Source organism: Rhinoderma darwinii, chromosome 1, assembly GCF_050947455.1.
Source record: "Rhinoderma darwinii isolate aRhiDar2 chromosome 1, aRhiDar2.hap1, whole genome shotgun sequence".
Lineage (NCBI taxonomy): Eukaryota > Metazoa > Chordata > Amphibia > Anura > Rhinodermatidae > Rhinoderma > Rhinoderma darwinii.
The window spans coordinates 366,755,765-366,782,200 of record NC_134687.1 but is presented as its reverse complement, the minus strand read 5'-3'; the positions used below and the strand labels follow the sequence as shown (position 1 = coordinate 366,782,200).

The window sequence follows — 26,436 nt, the reverse complement described above, 5'->3', positions numbered from 1 at the left end:
TCGGCCTCCTGTCATGACGTTTCATCCCATGTGACTGCTGCAGCGGTCACATGGTCTACAGCGTCATCCCAGGAGGCGGGGCTACGTTCAGAAGAGAGAGATGCGTCACCTAAACTACGGACGGGGCAAGTCTATACTTTTTTTCCCTGCAGGATTCCCGCAGCGGACACGCCTCACGAAACCTGCGCCACTATTTTATTGCGGTTTTGCTGTCGGAATTCCCTGCGGCTACCGGGGCGGATAAGCTGTGTAGTTTTACTCAGCATATCCGCCTAGTGTGTCCCTTATGATGTCGCTCCTGGAGCTGCTGCCTGTCTCTAAATAGGCAGTTGGTCCAGTAGAATTTGGAATTATTTTTCTTTGTGAACCAGCTTAAAAAAATACAAAACTTTTGTGTTAGGGCCTGTTCACATCACCGTTCGCGTCCTTTCCGGGGTTCCGTCTGAGCTTTCCGTCGGGTGAACCCCGCAACGGAAAGTGAAAGTGACAGCACAGCTTCCGTTTCAGTCACCATTGATCGCTAATGGTTTCCGTTCGTCACCATTCCGGCTGGTTTTCGGACGGAATCAATAGCGTCACCAAGACTACGGCCGGGGTAAGTCTAAACTTTTTTATAAATTTAAAAAAGTACCTTTTTTTTTTCTCATTTGTGATTTTTGCGGCAGAACCGCAGCATTTCCGCAACAGAGGAGCAGCGATTCCACAGAATAAATTGACATGCTGCGACTTAAAAAGCCACACTGCAGGTCCATCTGTAGTGACAGACGCGTACTGGAGCGGCCGCAGGCTGGTATTACTAGGCTGGGAAAGACCAAAAACTGTGGCCCTTCCCACCCTGGTAATGCTAGCCTGCTGCTGCTGTGCTGTGACGTAGTTTTGTAAAAAAAAAAAATTAGTCTTCCCTCTCTTGCTGCTCCTCCGCCTCTTCTACTTCTGCAGTCCCCGCTCGTTGTCAATTGGAATACATAAGACGCTGGCTACGTTGACGTGCATGCTCCTGAGCCTCCTCATTCTAGGCCTTATTCAGAGCACTGCTCCCGACATCACTGTTCATATATGGATAGTGATGTCCGGAGCAGAGCTGAAGTTGCAGGCAGAGCGGCAGTAGTTGCTCTGCTTCGGTACAGTGGCTCTGTGGAAGCCTCTAACATCACTGTCTATATATAAATAGTGATGTCAGGGGCAACCCCAGAGCCAGAGTCCCGGGCTCTCCCTGGGACTCTTGCTCTGCTCCTAACATCACTGTCCATATATGGACAGTGATGTCATGGACTTCCCCATTGCCAGAGTCCCGAAACAGAACCGCTTCAAGCGCTCTGCCTGGGACTCCTGCTCTCCTCCTGACAGCATTGTCCATATATGCACAGTGATGTCAGGGGCAACGCCAGAGCCAGAGTCCCTGGCAGAGCGCTCTTCGCGCTCTGCCTGGGAATCCTGTTCTGCTCCTGCCTCCTAACATCACTGTCCATATATTGCCGGAGTCATTGTTTCTGAGAAAAAAACTGAAACCTTGCGGAAAGAAGGCAAACTGAAACCAACTGAAGCAAAATACCACTGAAATCAATGGTAATGCAAACAGAAACTATACTTTCCTCTAATAGAACAGATGAAGGGAAAGCCGAACGGAAGATTAACGCTGATGTGAACAGGCCCTAATAGATAACAACGTTAGTAAAAGTGTCAGTTAAAGTGTACCTGTAAGGCCTCATGCACACGACCGTAGCCGTGTGCACGGCCGTGATTTTCGGGTCGGCCGGCTGCGGACTGTCAGCGGGCTGTCAGCCGCAGGCCGCCCGCACATGCACATGGCCGCGGCCATTGTTTTCAATGAGCCCGGACCGCAGAACCGGGCCGTAATAAGACATGGCCGTTCTTTCTGCGGTCCGGGCTCCCGGGCCGTGCACGGACCGCAAAAACTATGGTCGTGTGAACGGCCCCATAGAAAAGAATGGGGCCGCAATTCTCCCGTGGATTTTCGGGGGAATTGCGGCCGCAAAAACACGGTCGTGTGCATGAGGCCTAAAGATAATAGAAACACATATAAAAAAGTTTTTTTAACATAATAAATAACATTTCAATATATTAAATTTACCTTAAAGGGGTTGTCCCAAGTTGATAAATGGTGCTAGTTAGCTCCCCCATGTAAAAATAAGAAGAATTCTAATTACCTGTCCGTCGTCCAGCGATGTCGTTTTCTTGATATCGTTGATTGAAGTTGCGGTCGGTCCCTCTTTGTATCCTGCTCGTTGCCTAGGTTCCCGGCCACCGCTATTTACCTTTAGCGGTGGCCGCGCATGCGTAATGACATCCTCTGCGTCCGGAGCAGAGGATGTCATTTACTCATGAACGCGCATCTCGGCGCATGTGCAGGAGATGCAAGGAGATGAAGTGGAAGGCACCCGTCGCGAGAAGTCTGCGCTCCGCTAAAGGTAAGTGTGTGTGTGTGTGTGTGTGTCTGTGTTTGTGTATATATGGGTGTGTTTGTGTATATGTGTGTGTGTTTATGTGTGAGTGTATATATGGGTGTATTTGTGTGTATATGTTTGTGTATATTTTTGTGTTTGTGTATATTTGTGTGTGTGTATATATGGGTGTGTTTGTGTATATGTTTGTGTGTGTGTGTGTGTTTTTGTATATGTGTGGGTTTGTGTATGTGTTTGTGTGTTTGTGTACATATGTTTGTGTGTATATGTTTGTGTGTATATGTGTGTGTGCTTTTTTGGTGTGTTTATGTGTGTGTGTTTGTGTATATATGGGTGTGTTTGTGTATATGTGTGTGTGTGTATGTGTGTTTGTGTATATGTTTGTGTGTGTATATGTTTGTGTGTATATGTGTGTTTGTGTATATGTTTGTGTGTGTGTTTATGTGTGTGTGTGTTTGTGTATGTGGGTGTGTTTGTGCATATGTTTGTGTGTATATGTTTGTGTGTTTTTGTATATGTATATGTGTGTGTATATGTGTGTGTTTGTGTATATATGGGTGTGTTTGTGCATATGTGTATATGTATGCATATGTGTGTGTGTATATGTGTGTGTGTGTTTGTGTATATATGGGTGTGTTTGTGCATATGTGTATAGGTTTGTGTGTATATGTTTGTGTGTGTTTTTGTATACGTGTGTGTTTGTGTATATGTGTGTGTGTTTGTGTATATATGTGTGTGTGTGTATATATGTTTGTGTATATATGGGTGTGTTTGTGTACATGTGTGTGTGTATATGTGTGTGTGTATATGTGTGTGTGTATATGTGTGTGTGTATATGTGTGTGTGTATATGTGTTTATGTGTGTGTTTGTGTAATATATGGGTGTGTGTTTATATGTGTTTGTGTATATGTTTGTGTGTGGTTGTTTGTGTGTGTGTAGGTGAGTATAAGTATCGGTATTGTTCACATTGCTAACTTTTTTTTAATGTTGTTGCAGATTTTGATGTACCGATTGGACTACGTCTTTCGATTCGTTGGACTACTGCGTAGATCTACGTTTTTTCACATTTTAATAAAATGGTTAACGAGGGTTTTGTTGGGGATTTCTTATTTCAATAAAAAAAAATTGTCTTTGTGTTTTTTTTTCAAACTTTATTAGTGCCTAGATAATGGCAGTTGGCTGATTGACAGCGTCCATTATTAAGGCGGTACTTAGTGTTAGCCGGTGCAGAGGCTAGCACTAACCACCCATTATTACCCCGGTACCCACCACCACCAGGGGTGCCGGGAAGAGCTTGGTACGATCCAGTACCCGACCATCTGTTGTGATGGTCGGGTACTGGGGCGGCCGTAGGCTGGTATTATGAGGCTGGGAAGGGCCAAAAACAGTGGACCTTCCCACCCTTGTAATGCTAGGCTGCTGCTGCTGTGTTGTATCGGGCTGGTTATAAAAATGGGGGGGACCCCCACGTCGTTTTTTTGTAAAATTTAACAATAGACGTTGGGTCCCCCACATTTTTAATAACCAGCCATATACAAGGCCGCAGCAGCCTGGCATTACACGGGTGGGAGGGGCCACTGGTTTAGTACATTCCCAGGCTAATAACACTGTGTTGTATGTGGCTGGTTATGATAAATTGGGTGGAACCCCATGTCTTTTTAATAAAAATAATAAATAAATAATAATAAAAAAAAATGACGTGGGGTCCCCCCCATTTTTATAACCAGCCAGATACAACACAGCAGCAGCAGCCTAGCATTACAAGGGTGGGAAGGTCCACTGTTTTTGGCCCTTCCCAGCCTCATAATACCAGCCTGCGGCCGCCCCAGTACCCGACCATCACAACAGATGGTCGGGTACTGGATCGTACCCAGCTCTTCCCGGCACCCCTGGTGGTGGTGGGTACCGGGGTAATAATGGTGTTTAGTGTTAGCCTCTGTACCGGCTAACACTAAGCCTCCCCTTAGTAATGGACCTTGTCACTCAGACAGCGGCCATTACTAAAGTGATAGTAATAAAACTTGAAAAGAAAAGACAAAGATATAGATAAAATATTTTATTGAAATAAAGCACCCCCAACACAACCCTCATTAACCATTTTATTGATGAAAAAAAAGCGTCATCTAAGTAGTCCTCGAAACCGACGTAGTCCAAACCCCAAACCTGTAAAAAATCAAAAATATAAAAAAAAAAAATGAAATAAAACATGTCGTAGGCTTACTTTCACTTTCATGTGTGATACTGACTGTTATACCATGTATAGAAGCCTGCGGCAAAGTTGGCTTAGATACAGGGTGCCAGCAGACAGTATCATACATGGCCATACAGACATATATACAAACAAACATACATACATACATGCAAACATACATGCACGTATACACATACAAACATGACAACATACATACATGAAAACATACATACAAACATACATACATGCAAACATACCTACATGAAAACACATACATGAAAACATACACACATACAAACATGACAACATACATACATACATGCAAACATACATACATGAAAACATACATACATGCAAACATACATGCACATATACACATACAAACATGACAACATACATACATGAAAACACATACATGAAAACACAAACATGACAACATACATACAAGAAAACATACATACAAGAAAACATACATACATGCAAACATACATACATGAAAACATACATACATGAAAACATACATACATGCAAACATACATGCACATATACACATACATGCACATACAAACATACATACAAGCAAACATACATACAAGCAAACATACATACAAGCAAACATACAAGCAAACATACATACATGCAAACATACATACATACAAGCAAGCAAGCATACATACATACATACAAGCAAACATACATACAAGCAAACATACATGCACATATACACATACATGCACATATACACATACAAACATGCAAACATACATACATACAAGCAAACATACATACAAGCAAACATACATACAAGCAAACATACATATATGCAAACATACATACATGCAAACATACATACATACATACAAGCAAACATACATACCTACAAGAAAACATACATACAAGCAAACATACATACAAGCAAACATACATACAAGCAAACATACATACATGCAAACATACATACATACATACATACAAGCAAGCATACATACATACATACAAGCAAACATACATACAAGCAAAAATACATGCACATATACACATACATGCACATATACACATACAAATATGCAAACATACATACAAGCAAACATACATACAAGCAAACATACATACAAGCAAACATACATACATGCAAACATACATACATGAAAACATACATACATGCAAACATACATGCACATATACACATACATGCACATATACACATACAAACATGACAACATACATACAAGAAAACATATACATACATACACACATACATACATACCAACATACATAACAACATACATACAAAAATAAACTCACCTAAGACGTTCCCACGAAGAGCTGAACGGTCCCGTCACTTTTCTTCTCCCATTCACAATAACAGAGCGGTGGGCGCAGATGAAGTAATCACGTGGGCCTGATATGATTACGTCATCTGCGCCACAACGCATTGTTACTATGAATGCGAGCGGCGCCAAGAAGAAGGAAGATGGCAAGTGACGGGACCGTTCAGAGCGCCGTTAGAACGTCTTAGGTGATTATTATTTTATTTTATATATTTTTAGTTGTTCGCCGGGTGCTGATGCAGCACCGATGCAGCGGGTACAAAAATGTAGTGACAGGGTGGGGGAGGGAAAAGTGGCTTGCCGAAACGGGGTGAATGTAGTGTAGTGTACAGTGGCGGATTAAGAAGACCATGGGCCCTGGGCTGTTACCCAAACTTGGGCCCCCCTTCTCCACCACCACCCTGCCGCGCCGTAACTATTGCTAACACTACCTAAACACTAGTACACAAAGTAGGCACATTATGCACAAAGTACACACAGTACGCACATTATGCACAAAGTACGCACATTATGCACAAAGTACGCACATTATGCACAAAGTACACACAGTACACAAAGTAGGCACATTATGCACAAAGTACGCACATTATGCACATTATGCACAAAGTACGCACAGTACACAAAGTACCACATTATGCACAAAGTACACAAAGTAGGCACATTATGCACAAAGTACGCACAGTACACAAAGTACCACATTATGCACAAAGTACGCAAATTATGCACAAAGTACGCACATTATGCACAAAGTACGCACATTATGCACATTATGCACAAAGTACGCACATTATGCACAAAGTACGCACATTATGCACAAAGTACCCACATTATGCACAAAGTACACAAAGTACGCACATTATGCACAAAGTAGGCACATTATGCACAAAGTACGCACATTATGCACAAAGTACGCACATTATGCACAAAGTATGCACATTATGCACAAAGTATGCACAGTACACAAAGTACCACATTATGCACAAAGTACGCACATTATGCACAAAGTAGGCACATTATGCACAAAGTACGCACATTATGCACAAAGTACACAAAGTACGCACATTATGCACAAAGTATGCACAGTACACAAAGTACCACATTATGCACAAAGTACGCACATTATGCACAAAGTACACACATTATGCACAAAGTACACAAAGTACGCACATTATGCACAAAGTAGGCACATTATGCACAAAGTACGCACATTATGCACAAAGTACGCACATTATGCACAAAGTATGCACAGTACACAAAGTACCACATTATGCACAAAGTACGCACATTATGCACAAAGTAGGCACATTATGCACAAAGTACGCACATTATGCACAAAGTACGCACATTATGCACAAAGTAGGCACATTATGCACAAAGTATGCACAGTACACAAAGTACAACATTATGCACAAAGTACGCACATTATGCACAAAGTACGCACATTATGCACAAAGTACGCACAAAGTACGCACATTATGCACAAAGTACGCACAAAGTACGCACATTATGCACAAAGTACGCACAAAGTACGCACATTATGCACAAAGTACGCACAGTACACAAAGTACACACATTATGCACAAAGTACACAAAGTAGGCACATTATACACAAAGTATGCATAGTACACAAAGTACACACGAGTATGCACATTATACACTAAGTAGGCACATTATACACGAGTATGCACATTATACACAAAGTACACCTTGTAAACACATGAATATGGACATTAAACATACATGAATATGGACATTAAACATACATGAATATGGACATTAAACATACATGAATATGGACATTAAACATACATGAATATGGACATTAAACACACATGAATATGGATATTAAACACACATGCACTTACCTTTTATGTCTTCACTGCAGCTCTTCTCCTGCTCACAGCACAGAGCCCGCCGACAGTCTCCCCTCCCCCATGTCCCGACAGCTAGCAGCAGAGATGTTTAGAGCAGGGAAGGGGGGCTGGAGGGGGAGCTTCTATAGCAGCACAGACCACGGCTGCTAAGTAGAAGCAAAGCTCCCCTCGCCTGACAGGTGCGGTCCTGGCACCGGGGCTCCCTCCGGTGCTAGCGACGCCACTGGGCATGAGGGGGTTCGGGCGGTCATAGGCTCCTTGGGCCCCCTGGCAGTCTTGGGCCCCGGGCGACCGCCCGAAACGCCCTAATGATAATCCGCCACTGGTAGTGTAGTGTACAGTACATTCACGGTAAGTTCGTCTCAATCGGGCTTACCATGCCCGCTTGAGACGAACATTCTCCCGATGTTGCTAGAACTACAGTATCTAGCAACATCGGGAGCGCGCACACTGCAGAGCGGAGCGGCTTGATTGACATCGAGCCGCTCACGCCCCTTTTTAGAAAAGATAACCAGCACTTGCTGAGTTATCAAGTGTAAAAAAAAGGCACTTAGGAAATGAATTTTAAATTTTTTTTAACACCAAATGTTTTAAAATTCATTTCCTGCTTAGAATGTATAAAAAAAAAAATTGGAGTCAACTTGGGACAACCCCTTTAATGTTATTTTTTTAAAATATAATAATCATAAGTTTCTGTATTAATTCCATTTTAATAATTTCTGTATATTGATTACTCACGGTTTTCAAGATCTCTGCTTGTTGTTATTCAGTAGGAACATTCATTGTTCACTTCCAGTAGATAAAATTCTTTCATGGTCATGTGATGGGTACACAGGTCCTGGGATCATTACAGTTACAGTAGGTGCATCAGAGCTGTGTCTTGTAACGAGCCGTGCACCTGTGTGTCCATCACATGACCATGGACCGAACTTTATCCACTGGAAGTAAACAATCAATGCTCCTACTGAATAACAGGAAGCAGAGATCTTGAAAACTGTGAGGAATTAATACAGAAAGTATATTGGAAAGTTGTATAACTTTTAATTATACAAAAAAATAACATTAATTTACTGGAACTGGAAAACCCCTTTAATTTAATCTTTTCGACCACAACAGATATTGATTGGTAAGTATGATCACACAGTCATTTCAAGATGGCTGACCGCAATGGAGCTCCGTGTACTACCTTCAGCTGTATCATCTGAGAAGAAATCACAGACTCCCTGAATCAGAACAGAGGAGAGCTGATCATTCCTTCTAGTATTTCGCTGTGGAAATTTCTTGTTGGAAACTAATTGGTGAAATAATTAGTCTGGATAATACAACATACAGCAACCACTTGTGATGTTTGAACGTAACCATGAATACTAGAATGCCAAGAAAATGCCTAAGCTTCCTTTGAACCATAACAAAGGGCTACAACCTTTTGGAGGTTGCAAGCCACAATGGCATTGAGTCACACTGAATGTTGAAGGGGAAAATGCCTGTTAACGAAATGACCCAGTTTTATGGCATCCACCTTAGCGTTATATGCCATATCCCTAGTACCAAATTCTTGTAATGCTAAGACATCCCTGTTGCGGCTAGTGCACAACAGTATCTGCCGCTGCCAGCAGCAGCCACTTGTTGGGGAACACGAGTTGGAACCCAACCTTAAAGATATTTATGGCATATCCCGTGGCTATGCCATATATGTATCAGATGGGAGAACCCCTTTAAGCCTGAACATCGCTTTAGGGAGCACTGAATTCAATTAATTCGATGTACAAAAAAACCTCAATATTATTACTGGGACCTCTACTACAATATGACAAGGTTATTTTTCTTAAGCATTCACCCCAGACAAACAGCTTATTAATGCAGCCCAGTGTAGATAAAACATTTACTAATTCAACACCCAAAAAAATGAAAATGATTTATTTTACAGGTGATTCATTCATGCCACATGTTGCTTCAGTATAGGATATCCCGAAAGTGCACAAATTTTATAAGGGGCAGCAAAGTCCCTCTATTAACACTTACAGTTGGTGTGGCACTGACCTACTTTCCAATACATTGTGATATAATATTGTAGCGTAAAAGTTCACCAAAACCAAGCAATATTCTATAATATAAAAAGACGACGTGAGGACTTTCAGCCAAAATAATGACTGTTTCATTCTAATGATGGATACAATTTAACAAGAGAAAGCACGCATTTCATCAAATCCAATATAATTTGTGGTGTGACATCATATGGAGCCTCCGAAGTTACATTGACTTAACTGATCATATCAAAAAGGACACATTTATCCAGTGTACAATGACAGGCTTTCAAGATTTATGTCAGTAGCCTTGTGATATCAGACGCATAATTGGAAAGTCCAGGGGGTGGCATGTCATCCTGAGCAGCAATTGTGCCATCTAATTTGCTGGTTTAATTTTCCATAGAACTCATTTGTGGTCATAGACTCTCCGCATACTCGTATGGGAAATAATGAAACATTGGCTTCAAGGGCTTTGTGTATTCAATGTTTTCTAGTCCTCTCTTGTGGAAGTTTGGGCCGATGGATAGAGCAATGACGTACAGTTTGTGCATAAAGTGCATAGCATATCATACACAATGTGAACTAAGTAAAGCCAGCATGCAGTGCTCTAAGCACAGTAACCGGATATACACAAAATAATAGAAAATAAGTGTTTTTTAATGATTTTAGAAGAGGTCATGAAAGCATAAGTCCCATGAACATGATAAATCAGTGGTGGGAATTACAAAGATGACCAAGATACAGACAGGCGGCAAATGGGCACTGCCATCTTTTAGTTAAAATTATTCTCTTTTATTAAAAAGGAACTTGTGCTTTCAAGACAAAGAAAAAAAACTAGTAAAAGACATGCAGAAAAAAAGAGTATATTAAAAGTAGGGACTTACATGGCTGTTGAGTAGAGAGCTTCTGTGACTTGAAAGGCCGTCAGACTTTTGCAGTGTCTCAATCGCCATTTCAATCTGATAATAGAGGTCATTGAAAACAGGCTCAAGACAAGATAGCATTAAAAAGCAAAAGCATCATTGACCGACATTTTATCAAAAACATTAATGAATCGCTCTCCACGAATACAAAGAAACAAAAAGGAAAATAACATGCATTTTATTACCCCAGCACCCACCACCAAATCAAAGAAAGTAGGAGCCCCCAATAACAGAAATAAAACCATAACCAGATTACATAAACGAGAAAGAGAAATAAAGCAGGACATCTAGTGAAGTTTACTTTAACAAAGGGTTGGCTTTCTATGAACAGTTTACCCACAATGCTTTTACTACAGGTAAACCCTACATGACATGCCTAAGAAATGGGGTCCTGCAGGGTTCACTTGGTTATGATTCCCAATTATGCTCATTGGAACCTGGGTCCCTAGTAAATTACCCCACCATTCAAGATATTCAGCAGGGCTCTGGAAGCTTACATGAACTATAGCAAAAATGCACAGTGGTCTGTATTGATCGACACCGAGAATTTCAGTACTTTCTAGATAAATGTGAACAGTGCTAAAAGTCTTGCCTATACTGGAATAGGAAGAACGCTGAATATCAAGTGGTGGGGCAAAATAACTAGAAGGGGGTTAACAATATTTTTCTACTAAAGGTGCATTTATTTCCTATACACAATCAGCGACGGCCTTTTGATTGGCTGAAACAATATTCAAGATAATTAAAGAAAGTTCTCTAGAAACAATAAGGACAATTTGATCCTTTTTGCTTATTGTAACTTCTTGACACACAATGCAAGGTGTTCAATGTGATACAAAAAGTAGAGTTAAAAAAGTCACCATATAACAAGGCAAGCACTCTGAGCGCTGGTTTTCACCCATTCTACAATGTGAAGAAGGACATATTCACAAAAACGAAAAAGTGAAGTAACTGCGAAACGTTTTTAAAGTGAAGTTGAGCTTTTAGTAAATAGGACTTAGTTCTAGCATATTTGCTGCTTATATTTTGTTATAGTCTATCCAAAATTATCCAGTAGCAGGTATAGGCTCTAAGTAGCCCAGCACTCAGAGGCTAAACTGGATAGACTATTTAACCCCTTAAGGACGCAGCCTAGTTTGGGCCTTAAGGCTCAGAGCCCATTTTTCAAATCTGACATATTTCACTTTATGTGGTAATAACGTCGGAATGCTTAAACCTATGCAAGCGATTCCGAGATTGTTTTCTCGTGACACTTTGGGCTTCATGTTCGTGGTAAAATTTGGTCGATATATTCAGTCTTTATTTGAGAAAAATTGCAAAATTTAGAGAAAATTTAGAAAAAATAGCATTTTTCAGAATTTAAATGCATCTGCTTGAAAAACAGACGGTTATACCACCCAAAATAGTTACTAGTTCACATTTCACATATGTCTACTTTAGATTAGCATCGTTTTTAGAACATTATTTTATTTTTCTTGGACGTTACAAGGCTTAGAACATAAACAGCAATTTCTCATATTTTTAAGAAAATTTCAAAAGCCTTTTTTTTAAGGTACCTGTTCAGTTCTGAAGTGGCTTTGAGGGGCCTATGTATTAGAAACCCCCATAAAGCACCCCATTTTAAAAACTAGACCCCTCAAAGTATTCAAAACAGCATTTAGAAAGTTTTTTAACCCTTCAGGCATTTCACAGGAATTAAAGCAAAGTGGAGGTGAAATTTGCAAATTTCGTTTTTATTTCTGAATTTCAATTTTATTCTATTTTTTTTCTGTAACAAAGAAGGTTTTACCAGAGAAACACAACTAAATATGTATTGTCCAGATTCTTCAGTTTTTAGAAATGTCCCACATGTGGCTCTAGTGCGCTCGTGGAATAAAACACAAGCCCCAGAAGCAAAGAAGCACCTAGTGCATTTTGGTGGTGCTTTTTTATTACCATATATTTTAGGCAGCATGCCAGGTTTGGAGAGGTGTTGAGGTGCCAAAACAGTAGGAATCCCCCAAAACTGACCCCATTTTGGAAACTGCACCCCTCAAGGAATTAATTTATGGTTATTGTTACCATTTTGACCCCGTAGTTTTTTCACAGCGCGTATTTGAATTGGGCTGTGAAATTAAAAGAATGACAATTTTTCCAATAAGATGTCATTTTTGATCAGAATTTCTTATTTTCACAGGGAACAAAATGCCCCATTTTGTTGCCCAATTTGTCCTGAGTGCGGCAATACCCCATTTGTGGTGATAAACTGCCGTTTGGGCCCATGGGAGGCCTCAGAATGAAAGGAGCGCTATGTGTTTGTTGGAGTCCAGATTTTGCTGTATTGGTTTTCGGGTGCCATGTCGCATTTGCAGAGCCTCAGAGGTATCAAAGCAATGGAAACCCACCAAAAGTGACCCCATTTTGGAAACAAAACCCCTCAAGGAATTTATTTATGGGTGTTGTGACCATTTAGACCCCACAGTTTTTTCACAGAACTTATTTGAATTGGGCTGTGAATTTAAAAAGAAAAACTTTTTTCCAATAAGATGTAGTTTTGGCTCAAAATGTCTTATTTTCACAACGAATAAAATACCCCATTTTGTTGCCAAATTTGTCCTGAGTGCGGCAATACCCTATTTGTGGCCATAAACTGCCGTTTGGGCCCATGGGAGGTATTAGAAGGAAAGGAGCGCTATGTGTTCTTTGGAGCAGAGATTTTGCTGGATTGGTTTTCGGGTGCCATGTCGCATTTGCAGAGCCCCAAAGGTATCAAAGCAATGGAAACCCACCAGAAGTGACCCCATTTTGGAAACTACACCCCTCAAGGAATTCATTTAAGGATGTTGTGACCATTTAGACTCCACAGTTTTTTCACAGAATTTATTTGAATTGGGCTGTGAATTCAAAAAAATGAAATTTTTTCCAATAAGAGGTAGTTTTGGCTCAAAATTTCTTATTTTCACAAGGAATAAAATACCCCAATTTGTTGCCCAATTTGTCCTGAGTGCGGCAATACCCCATTTGTGGTGATAAACTGCCGTTTGGGCCCATGGGAGGCCTCAGAAGGAAAGGAGCGCTATGTGTTTGTTGGAGTCCAGATTTTGCTGTATTGGTTTTCGGGTGCCATGTCGCATTTGCAGAGCCTCAGAGGTATCAAAGCAATGGAAACCCACCAAAAGTGACCCCATTTTGGAAACAAAACCCCTCAAGGAATTTATTTATGGGTGTTGTGACCATTTAGACCCCACAGTTTTTTCACAGAACTTATTTGAATTGGGCTGTGAATTTAAAAAGAAAAACTTTTTTCCAATAAGATGTAGTTTTGGCTCAAAATGTCTTATTTTCACAACGAATAAAATACCCCATTTTGTTGCCAAATTTGTCCTGAGTGCGGCAATACCCTATTTGTGGCCATAAACTGCCGTTTGGGCCCATGGGAGGTATTAGAAGGAAAGGAGCGCTATGTGTTCTTTGGAGCAGAGATTTTGCTGGATTGGTTTTCGGGTGCCATGTCGCATTTGCAGAGCCCCAAAGGTATCAAAGCAATGGAAACCCACCAGAAGTGACCCCATTTTGGAAACTACACCCCTCAAGGAATTCATTTATGGGTGTTGTGACCATTTAGACTCCACAGTTTTTTCACAGAATTTATTTGAATTGGGCTGTGAATTCAAAAAAATGAATTTTTTTCCAATAAGAGGTAGTTTTGGCTCAAAATTTCTTATTTTCACAAGGAATAAAATACCCCAATTTGTTGCCCAATTTGTCCTGAGTGCGGCAATACCCCATTTGTGGTGATAAACTGCCGTTTGGGCCCATGGGAGGCCTCAGAAGGAAAGGAGCGCTATGTGTTCTTTGGAGCCCAGATTTTGCTGGATTGGTTTTCGGGTGCCATGTCGCATTTGCAGAGCCCCAAAGGTATCAAAGCAATGGAAACCCACCAGAAGTCACCCCATTTTGGAAACTACACCCCTCAAAGAATTTATTTATGGGTGTTGTGACCATTTAGACCCCACAGTTTTTTCACAGAATTTATTTGAATTGGGCTGTGAATTAAAAAAAAAAATATTTTTTCCAATAAGAGGTAGTTTTGGCTCAAAATTTCTTATTTTCACAAGGAATAAAATACCGCATTTTGTTGCCCAATTTGTCCTGAGTGTGGCAATACCCTATTTGTGGTGATAAACTGCCGTTTGGGCCCATGGGAGGGCTCAGAAGGAAAGGACCACCATGTGGCCTACTGGGAATTTTCTGGTGCTAAGTCGTGTGTGCAGAAGCCCCTGAGGTATCAGTACAGTTGAAACCCCCGAGAAGTGACCCCGTTTTAAAAACGACACCCCTTAAGGAATTCATCTAGAGGTGTAGTGAGCATTTTGACCCCACAGGTATTGTGTAAAAGATAATGCGCAGCAGATGGTGCAGAGTGAGATTTGCAATTTTCTATATATATGCCATGTCAGTGTCCGATATATTGTGCCCAGCATGTGCCACCGGAGACCTACACCCCATAAACTGTAATGTTGGCTCTCCCGGGTACGGCAATACCCTACATGTGGCTGTTATCAGCTGCCTGGGCACACAGCAGGGCTCAGAGGGGAAAGATGTGGAGGGGTAAGCTGTGCGAAGTGGATCAGAGCGAGTAAAACTGGGGTAAATTAAAAATAAAGGGATGGATGATAAATTTGAAAACACTCTTTCATACAGAGCTCTGGTTTTTCGGGACACGCGTCACATTGATATATTGTGTCCTTCCTTATCCCCCTCTTATAGCAGACTCTGCACCTCTTTTGACTTTTTCCCTTCTTGCCAGTTTGGGGAACTTCTCCTAAAAAGTGTTGCCCTGGTATGATGCCTGTGGCCCCGCTTCCAGAAGTACTGTAAGGCTTCAGGACTTGATCTGACAAGTCCACCCCCTCCCATGTACCTATTGTAGTCCAGGATGCAGTCTAGTTTGGGGGTCCCTGTACTGGTACCTCGTACAGGTACATGGGTACTGGTGTGGCATCTCCCTGGTCTTGTACTTGACACACAATATGTTGCTGCTAGATTGTGCCCTGCTCTCACCCCTTCTGAGTGTTTGCCCAAGCAGAGTCGTAGGGAGGCCTCTCAGGTTTCTTCTAGCAGTGCCGCATGCCGCAGGACTTCTGGAAGCGAGGCAGTTGAAGAGTGGGACGCTGGTATAAAAATTATCCAGGTAGAGGTGGTAACCCTGGTCCAGCAGTGGGTGCACCAAATCCCACACAATTTTTGTATTAACTCCCAGTAAGGGGGGACATTCTGGGGGCTGAGAACTGGTGTCCTTCCCTTCATATATCCTAAATTTGTAGGTATACCCTGATGCACTCTCGCACAGCTTATACATCTTCACGCCATACCTTGCCCTCTTACCCGGCAGGTACTGGCGGAATTGAAGCCTCCCTTTAAAATGTACCAAGGACTCATCATTAGAAATACACTTCTCTGGGGTGTATGCTTGGGAAAACCGGGCACTGGAACGGTCTAATAGGGGTCTCCGTTTATACAAACGGTCAAAACTGGGGTCATCTCGGGGTGGGCACGGCTCATTATCAGTATAATGTAAGAAGCGAAGTATTGCCTCATTTTTATTTTATTTTTTAGTTTCCAGCTCAGTTCTGAAGTTGCTTTGAGGGGCCCATATATTAGACACCCTTATCAAACACCCCATTTCAGAAACTAGACCCCTCAAAGTATTCACAACAGCATTTAAAAAGTTTATTAACCCTTTAGGCGTTTCACAGGAATTTAGAGCAAAGTAGAGGTGACATTTAATTAATTTAATTTAATTTATTAGGCACCATGTCCGGTTTGAAGAGGTCTTGTGGTGCTAAAACAGTGGAAACCCCCCAAAAGTGACCCCTTTTTGGAAACTAGACCCCTTGAGGAATCCATTGTAGTTTTCTTGGGGTGCATGCGGCTTTTTGATCAGTTTTTATTCTATTTTTAGGTGGCGTGGTGACTAAAAAAACAGCAATTTTACTATTGTTTTTTATTCAATTTTTTTTACAGCGTTCACCGTGCGCTATAAATGACATATTCACTTTATTCTGCGGGGCGATACGATTACGGCGATACCAGATGTTTATAGTTTTTTTTTATGTCTTATGGCGTTTGCACAATAAAATACATTTTGTAAAATATAATTTATTTTTTGTGTTACCTTATTCTAAGAGCCATAACTGTTTTATTTTTCCATCAGGAAAGCCGTGCGAGGACTTATTTTTTGCGTAACGAACTGTAGTTTCGATCAGTACCATTTTTAGGTACATGCGACTTTTTGATCTCTTTTTATTCCATTTTTTGGGAGGTGAAGTGACCAAACAATTGTGATTGTGGTACGGTTTATTATTATTTTCTCTTACGGCGTTCACCGCGCGGGATAAATAACGACATCGTTTTGTAGTTCAGGACGTTACGGACGCGGCAATACCAATTATGTATAGTTTATTTGTTTATTTATATATTTTTATTAATAATAAAGAACTGATAAGGGAAAAAGGGGGACTTTTACTTTTATTACTTTTAAATCTTTTATTTTCTTATTTTTACACAACTTTTTTTTACTTTTTCACACTTTTTTTACTTTGTCCCACTAGGGGACATGAGAGCAGGAGGCTCTGATCGCTATTCTAATACACTGCACTACATGCGTAGTGCAGTGTATTAGAGCTGTCAGCTGTTCGCTGACAGCAAGCATAGTGGGTCCTGATTTTGTCGGGACCCACTAGGCTTCCGTCGATGGCGTAGCCAGAGTCCATTGTTAGGATTCTGGTTGCCATAGTAGCCATCACGGCCCGCTATCGTGTAGCAGGCCGGCGATGGCAGCTTAACCCCTAAGAAGCCGCGATCGCTATTGAACGCGGCTTCTAAGGGGTTAATCGGCGGGGACCACCGCGATCGGTCCCTGCACACTAAGCTGTGATAGCCTGCTGTCGGAAACAGCAGGTATCACAGCTCAGACATGCGCCGGGGAAAGATGGCGCCGTGTTTACTCAGGTCAGTAATAGTACTGACCTGAGCGCGAACGTTCTACTTAGCAGGACGTACTATTACTGACCTGAGCGCGAAGGGGTTAAAGCATGCCTAATTTTTCAGGTAACCTTTTAGGATAAGCTATCATATGACCATCATAAGACTTGTATATGGCATTTGTTTTTAGCAGTTTTCCCCTCTGCAAGCTCTATCTCTAATTCTGTGTTTCCTGAGCTAGTGGGCGGAGCCTAACTGCTATCATCTCTGCCATACATAACATACAGAGAAGAGGAGAATACTGCTCTCTTGTCTCTATCACATATATAGAAGCAGCTGCAGCAGCACAGAGGACATAATACAGTAGGTATTAGCAGTGTAGCTGTGAATCCAGCACTGGGGTGAGATAAAACACTTACTAGAAGCTGCAGCAGTGTCTGTGTGTTTCTCTTTGCCTCTCTCACACTCTGCTCCCTTCTCCTCTCCTAGACTTCTAGGGGCAGCATATAACCTGATGCTTCAGTAAGCTGATAATCCATCTCGTCTTGAGGAGATGGACTTAGCAGTAAATTTAGACTGACTATACATTTAGGAGGAAGCGGGGGAGGAAAGGAGTCTGATAAGTGGAGAAAGAGGCATTTTTCTTTAATAAGATGAATTACAAAGTTTGTTATATTTGCTTGTACTATTGATTGATGCACAGTTTGTTGAACAGTTAGTGACCATTTAAAGTGTACCTCCAATTATACTGACATTATATAGAAAAACATTTATAGTGCAGGAGTGTGCGATTCTGTTTCTAAATACAGCACGGACAGTCTATAGTTCGTGCTGCTGGCCGCTCATAGCTCTGCATTAGAAGACAGAACGTTTTGGTCTGTCTCCATGGCTCCCGCATCCAGAATGGCCGACAGCGCTGTAGAATGTAATGTAATCCTACAGTGCTGGCGGCCATTCTGGATACGGGAGTGATAGAGATGAGCAGGACGCACCCTCTCTCACTGCAGAGTTATGCAGCCCGGTCTATAGACAGTCCATGCTGTACTTAGAAGCAGAATCGCTAATACAAGTCATTTAGAAAAACGATTATTGTGCATACTGCGACAATATAATCGTTTTTTTTATATAATGTTAGCATAATTGAAGGTACTCTTTAAGACACCTCAGCTAAGTCGTAATTATTATAAGTCAATATCCCCTTAAATGGTCAGTTAGCTGGATTTAAATGGTGACCAGCACATGATAACCCTTCTTATTTGTTAGAAAATACAACCATTACTTTAACAAGAGGATATGCAAATTAATTATCAACCGGGCATTTGAAGGTGAGGTAGTATGTTTTTTGAAGCATATAGTATGGCGATTTCCAGCACCTTCTGTCCCAACATATCCAATATCTATCCGAATTACATCAACACAAGTGACACGTGAAGTACTTAAAACGTGGAGCTGGATTTACGGTAAGTAAGTGGGAAGTGATGAAAGGGCTGAGCGGTGTCTGTGAAGCATTACTAGATGATGCTCGGTGTCACCTCGCCTCAGCTTACACTACCTTGTGTTTTGACAGAACAGACATGGAGGAGAAGAGGAGAGTGGGCTAAAGTAATAGGTTTTCAGACAGGTAACTCATTGAGAGTGAAAGGAAAAGGAAATAGGACAGTGTTACAGAGCATTTTTTGTAAGCTTGACAAGGCTTTGCAATGCTTAGCGGCTTGACACTAAAATGCTGCCAGTAAGGCCTTGCTCGGAATACTTTCTACTATTTTTAGCCTGGCAGAAATAATCACTTCTTCACTAGACGGTGATCATGAAACATGCAGAAGTTAGAAAGGTAATGTCAACGTGTGCTTTTTAGGTCTTGCATAAATGTATATGTATTAGAAATCATCAGTTTTATAGTAAGGTCTGACAGAATGATGTGTAATTGGTTTGGAAATAATTCCTTTTCGGAGCCAAAATTAGTCTACTTATTTCATTTGTGCTGTATGAAAACTGACACAACATATATATTCATGTGGTAACTCTCTTTGGTGACTGCTTGAAAGGGTTCAACACTGGTAAAAAAAAAAAATGGCATTAACTATTGTGAGCATGTTGTAAAACAGATCATGCTCACATATGGCTGCGGAGCATGGCTCTCGGGGAGCTCCCTGAGGGGAATGAGAGGGATTGTTTAGATACATTACTACTGCCTGACAAGTTGCCATGACTGATCTTATCCCAGGATGTATTTACTGATATTTTTCTCTTATTTTTGGGGGTAAATTAGTTTGTCTCTTTTGTATGTATTAATAAAGACTGACTTTTTCTAGACAATTGACTTTGTCTTATGTATGCGCTTTATTGCTAGCGTGGACAGTATAGGTTCAATACTAGAAAGATTGAAGTCTCCGTCATAGAAATATAACAGAATTAACTTGTATTATTTCAAATACATCATACTAAAAAAAACAAAAAAACGCAACATGTTCATGTTGTTGGTCATTTCTTAAAACTTGTCTAAACCCTCACACTCTCTGATTAACCCTTTACAGTATTTATGGTCAGTCTCAAATTTTGTCAAATTGATGGTGATAAATAAAAGACAGCAATGTTTGATAAAAAAACAAATGTTGACCATATCACTATTAACACTGTTCGGTGGAGGGGGGGGGGGGATGCTTCTAAGTATGTAAGTCAGGTCACTTCTTTCTCACAGACCTCTTACAAGTGCCAGACTGGGTTTACACAGTCAGGCTCCATGCACACGACTGTATTTTTCATCAGTAATTACGGACCCATTCATTTCTATTGGCCATGGACACCTTTCAGTAAATTTACGGATGGGTGTTCGTGCTGAAAAAAATGATAGAACCTGTACTATTCTTGTCCATAATTATGGCACAGACGCTCCCATAGATGTCTATGGGAGCTTCTGTATATACAGACGGCTACGGATGTGCATCCGTAAACCGTACGTATTAACTGAAACATTGCTAAGCAACAAGTTGATGACATCATTTGCAGCCTCCCTCCTTTTTTTACGGATCCGTATATACCAATCCGTATATATGGATGAATTACGGATGCCTACGAAACCGTATTTACGGACAGTATTTACTGATAGATGAAAATACGGTAGTGTGCTTGGGTCCTGAGTCGTATAACACCACAATCTACATGCCACTGTTGCTGACTTTTCTGTGATTTGAAAGATCTGCACAACTCCTTTTCCCATATTGTAACATGACAGTTGCATGTACAGTTGACTTTGATCTGACTGCATGGGCTGAAAAAATTTACGGGAATATATTCACATGCAAGTCACATAATCTTCACTTTATAGAATTACATGAAATCTGTAACCCCAGTCTAAAGCAACACTAGTACCTAAAATCACTAAATAGATTTAAAGAAAATAATGAAAGAAGCCGAGCTGTGTTCAATACACTATAATCATTACTAAGAAGGGCTTTATGGTAGAGACACTCTTCATTGTTGAAATAGTGAGGGAGGGGGGGGGGGGTGGAACGCGTGGTGAAGGGACTTTATGTCTGTGGCAGAGCATGCAAAAGTTATTTGATGAGAGGCTCCCTCTAGAGGAAATAATAGGATCATTTGTTGTATGTTTTTATTTCTTTTTAGATGGTTAAAATATTTTGAGGGAATATAAGGGGTTTAAAGGATCAGGTAAAAAGGTTGGCTAATTTTTTATTTCGATTGAGACCCCAGCTGTGGTATTATTACAGGAAAGCCATTTTAGAGACAACTCCACATATCTGTTCTTGAAGTGATGGGTAGAGGAGTTATACCATTCATTAGACTCCAATTATACTGGGGGGGGCGTCAATTCTTGTGCTCGAAAGGATTAGATTTCAACTGTTGGATGCAAGAATTGAAACCCAAGGTAGATCAACTTGCCTCCACTGTATTTTTGGATGGTCTTAGTTGGTCTTAGTTGTATTTTGATAACAGTATACTTGCTTTCACTATCACCTTCAAGTTATGCAATTAGATAAATGGCCTAAGGCAGAACAAATATCCAATGTCAATGGCAACATTTTTGGCGAAATTGAAGTGGACAGGTGTATGGAGACTGAGAAACCTCAAAAAAACAAAAGCGTATTCTTGCTTTTCTCAATGTTATAATTCAATGTCGAGGAAAGATTTTACTCTATGTAATGAGCTGGCAATACATCGATTTAATAATGTGAAACATGGCCCTAGAAGTTTGTCTGACTATGTTCCCATTATACTTGATGGGTTTTTAAAGATTAACCCTTCTCGGCTTACGCTGATAAAGGATAAGAATGATTTGGGGGTAGAGATGGAAAACTGTTCAAAATTAATATCCATCATGTAATATAGAAACAGTCTTGGATAATTCTAAAGCTGTTATACGAGGTATATTATTTACATTTAAAAAACAATCCAGAATACAAATAGAGACACTATCGTTTGGGGTACAAAATAAAGAGGCGATATATATAAAAATAGTCCTTCAAAGGAGAATAAGCTGGGTTGTAGCACAAGAAGAATTGAGGTTGGTGCTTTTTAAAAAAGCTCAGAACCAACTAAATTTTAAAAAACAAAACATGTTTCAAGTGGGGGATACGCCCCCAAAATGGATGACAAAATTAGCTGCTGGGCAAAGGCCAAATCCATCTGTGGAAGCAATTAGGACAACGGCTGTTTTAATTACAAGGCAGGGGCGTAGCTAGGAGGGGGGCAGGCGGGGCATGTGCCCCGGGCGCAACCCTGGGGGGGGGGGCGCAAAGAGCAGCTGATCGCTGCTGATAGGCGCCCCGTATGTGGGACACCTGCAGCAGCTTAGGAAGAGCCAGGACATTACGGCGTTCTGACTTGGGTCTGTGACGGCCAGGGAGTGGACCAGTCCAGTCACCTGACCTCACGTCAGTGACATGAGGTCAGATGACTCAGGTCAGGGGCAGGTCCACTCCCGTGCTGCAGCCTTCCAGCTCTGCCTCTACTCTGTGCTCTGCCGAGAAGCAGAGGAGGAAGCTCCGCCCACACACAGCCCGTCCTGACCTGTCAGCAAGGAAACATGGTGAGTGTCTGTGTGTGTAATGTGTGTCTCTGTGTTTGTGTGTGTGTATATGTTAGTGTGTGTGTGTGTGTGTGTGTGTGTCTGTGTCTCTGCATGTGTTTGTCTCTTACATCTACTACATTATCTGTACTCAGAGAGTTATCACTGTGTTATCTGTGGTGTTACATAGGACTGCAGGTAACGTCTGCCACATTATCTGTACTGTGTAGCAGAGCTGAGATTGTAATTTAGCACAATGTGTTATCTGTGGTGTTACATAGGACTGCAGGTAACACTACTATCTGTATTTAGAGAGTTATCACTGTGTTATCTGTGATGTTACATAGGACTGCAGGTAACATCTACTACATTATCTGTACTCAGAGAGTTATCACTGTGTATTATCTGTGGTGTTACATAGGACTGCAGGTAACATCTACTACATTATCTGTACTCATAGAGTTATCACTGTGTTATCTGTGGTGTTACATAGGACTGCAGGTAACAGCTACTACATTATCTGTGCTGTGTACATATGTGCCTGTGTGGGTATATATGGGTCTGTTTGTGAATGTGTCTTGTGCTTCTATATTTGTGCCTTTTATGTATTTGTATATGTCCCTGACTGTGTATTTATCTGCCGGTGTGTGCGTATATGTGTCTGTACGTCTATATATTTACCTGTATGTATGTAATCCAGATGTGTGTATGTATATTTGCCTGTATGTCTAAATATCTGTGTCTCTATGTATGTACAGTATATATGTTCCAGTGTGTCCATATATGTGGTTAATTTTTGGTTTGTGTAGGGGGCGGCAATAGAGAGTCCCACACAGGGCGCCATCCAAGCTAAAGCCGGCCCTGGCTGTCACCAACCCTAGTCAGAAGGAACTCCGCCGCTGCCTGCGCCGCATGACCTCCTCGGCTCATCCGGTAAGTCACACCAGGCAGAGCGGAGAGTGGTAGCAGTAGGCTACCGCTCACCGGTCTGTTCACAGTGTGGCGCTAAGTACAATGGGGGGGGGGGGAGTGTGGCGCTATTTAAAAGGGGGGGAATGTGGCACTATTTACAAGGGGGGGGGGAGTGTGGCGCTATTTACAAAGGGGCAGCGGGCTGTGTGTGGCACTATCTACAAGGGGGGCTGTGTGGCACTATCTACAAGGGGGGCTGTGTGGCACTATCTACAAGGGGGGCTGTGTGTGGCGCTATCTACAGGGGGCTGTGTGGCCTCTAACTTATTTTCTTTTAATTTATTTTTATGTTAATTACATTATAGAACTATATCGCTTGTAAAATGTAGAAATGCTATTATACTCGAGTTACATTAAAAAAATTGTGAAAAAAAATTACACCTCATTGATTGGTAGGGAAAGAAAACATGGCGAGGGGGAGGGAGATGTCGGGAAATAAGTTGGAGTGGGGGCGCCAATCTGAATCTTTGCCCCGGGTGCAGGAGAACCTAGCTACACCTCTGTACAAGGGACCCTAATATCATAATGAAAGAGTTATGGCCCATGCCATAAGTAATAGAAGGGACATTCAGTGCTTTGCGTAAAAGATGATAATGTATGTGGACTATATACTCGTTACTTGGTTAAATAAATGAATCAATACATAAGGTTATTCATATTATAGAGGGTTTTGGTCGCTACCCTGGGATAAAAATAAATTGGGGTAAATCCGCCCTTTTGTTGCTAAAGGAAGTGAAGTGAATATAGGGGACAACCATTTGATGCCATACTCTACTTATTTTAAATATTTGGGGATTGTAATAACTAATAAAATAGAGTATGAGGTATTAATCCCCTCCCGACATTTGACTTATCCAATAAGTCAGGTAGGGGAAGTATGGAACGGGCTCACGGAGGAGTTTCACAAAGATAAAAAAATGTTTTTCCTACTATACACAGCTAAGACATGCGGTGAAAAAACAGATGAACTCAGTAGAGTTTAAAAGGGAGTCGTCCCCCCCCCCCCCCGGATTAAATATCTCGCTCTAGCAAGCATATAAAAAAAAATGTGTTCGAATGGAAATGGAGGTGGATGATCCAAAAGAAGATCAATTGATAAGAACATTAAAATTGGTTCCAAAGGTGATAAAAAAGGGGGGGGGGGATAGAGTCTCAAATTGATATTTAATACATATGTTATATTATAGGCCAAAGATCATGAGCATGTTTTCTACGGGGCCCTTGGCTAGTTGTCCTAGATGTTTAAGAATATGAGCTGATATGATTTATATGTTTTAGTAATGTCCAAAACTTCAAATAATAAAAATTTGTATCTATCTGCTCCTAAGTACCAGTACAATTAGATATTACAAATTGTATTTTGGGGTTTGATGAAGGGATTGGAGGAAATACTCAAACAAAATTGACTATTCTGAAGGCCCTTTTTTTTTGGGCAAGAAGAGAAATAGCGATTGATTAGAAAGAGAATAAGGCCCCAGCCGTAATCCCCTGGAAAAAAAAAGAGATATGAAAAAGTGTAATCATGTATTTTTTATATGTTGTAAAATTTGCTATATTAAAAGGTAAAATAATATAATTACATAATTACCTAAGCGTATAAACCACTGACTGCCTTTTATGTGAGGTCTTTTAATATTCTATAGTCATTTCTGTATTGTTATGGTCAGGTCAGCTACAACCACTACTGGTTGCCATTACACCATCCACAGTGCTTGTCACCCAACTTTGTAAACACATTGCTTATATTGTACTGACCCTCAGTCACAGTCTGAACTATAGTCCAGGACTGTATTCACAATTCTGATGCATAAAAATGGAAATTTCCTAACTTTCCTTGCTGGCTCTGATACAGGAAATCTGATGTAGGAACGCCTAACTGACCCACGGTATTATTAGATGTCCGACAAACTTGCTGACTGTTTCCATTAGCATTAGATTTGTGACTATAGCTTTGTACTAAGCTATATTCTGTAACTCTGTACCAGTGTAATATAAGTAATGCAAGCTATTCACAAAGTTACTCAACTTTTTATGGAGATTTAACCTATAGATAAACTTTGAAGATGGACACCCGCTTTGAGATCTTCCTAGGAGAAAAACTCTTTCTCTCTTAAGAGAATACTATAGCAACCAAAATATAGTAAGTTCGTTTTTAGAAGTTGAAAGGTGGCAAATTTTATTGCTTGAGCAAATGTAAACTTTCAAGAGCATAGACTGGTAAAATAATAACAGATAAAAAAAGATGCAAGAACATTTCGAGCTAAACCTTAGCATAATTAGGTTCCAGGGTAAAAAGTTGGAATATTTATTCAGTGATGAATTCATCTATTAAAGTTATTTTTCATTATACCAACAACATGATTCATTTCATTTCAGTATCAATTGGGAGTGTGACCTTTTACATCAAATAATCCTTTATTTAACCTTCTGCTGTACAGGAAAAAAAGGAAATGCAGTATTAGAGCGTGATGGGTTGCAAGCGATCTAGATCATTTGGAGATTTCTATATAATTTAATAGTATGTAGAAAATGTTCCAATTAAGTATATCTCAGGCATAAAGGTGAAAAGCTTGAATAAAATGTGATGTAAGAGAAAGTGATCAAGATAGCGTGGAAGAAAGAGCTGTTATTGTACAATTCATGGTCGGATGAATCATTTTATTGTTCAATTTATACAATTACATCTAACCTAGTAAGAACAA

The 26,436-nt window shown here is 40.7% G+C and overlaps 1 protein-coding gene across 4 annotated transcripts in view; it reads right to left on the bottom strand.

Moving 5' to 3' along the window:
- Positions 1-26,436, bottom strand: part of RFX3 (regulatory factor X3) — a 258,195-nt gene that overhangs the window by 70,054 nt on the left and 161,705 nt on the right. For all 4 annotated transcript variants that reach the window (XM_075827557.1, XM_075827576.1, XM_075827566.1 and 1 more), the window contains one exon: positions 10,732-10,806. In XM_075827557.1, coding sequence (XP_075683672.1) covers positions 10,732-10,806 — 75 coding nt within the window. The remainder of the gene's footprint in view (positions 1-10,731; positions 10,807-26,436) is intronic.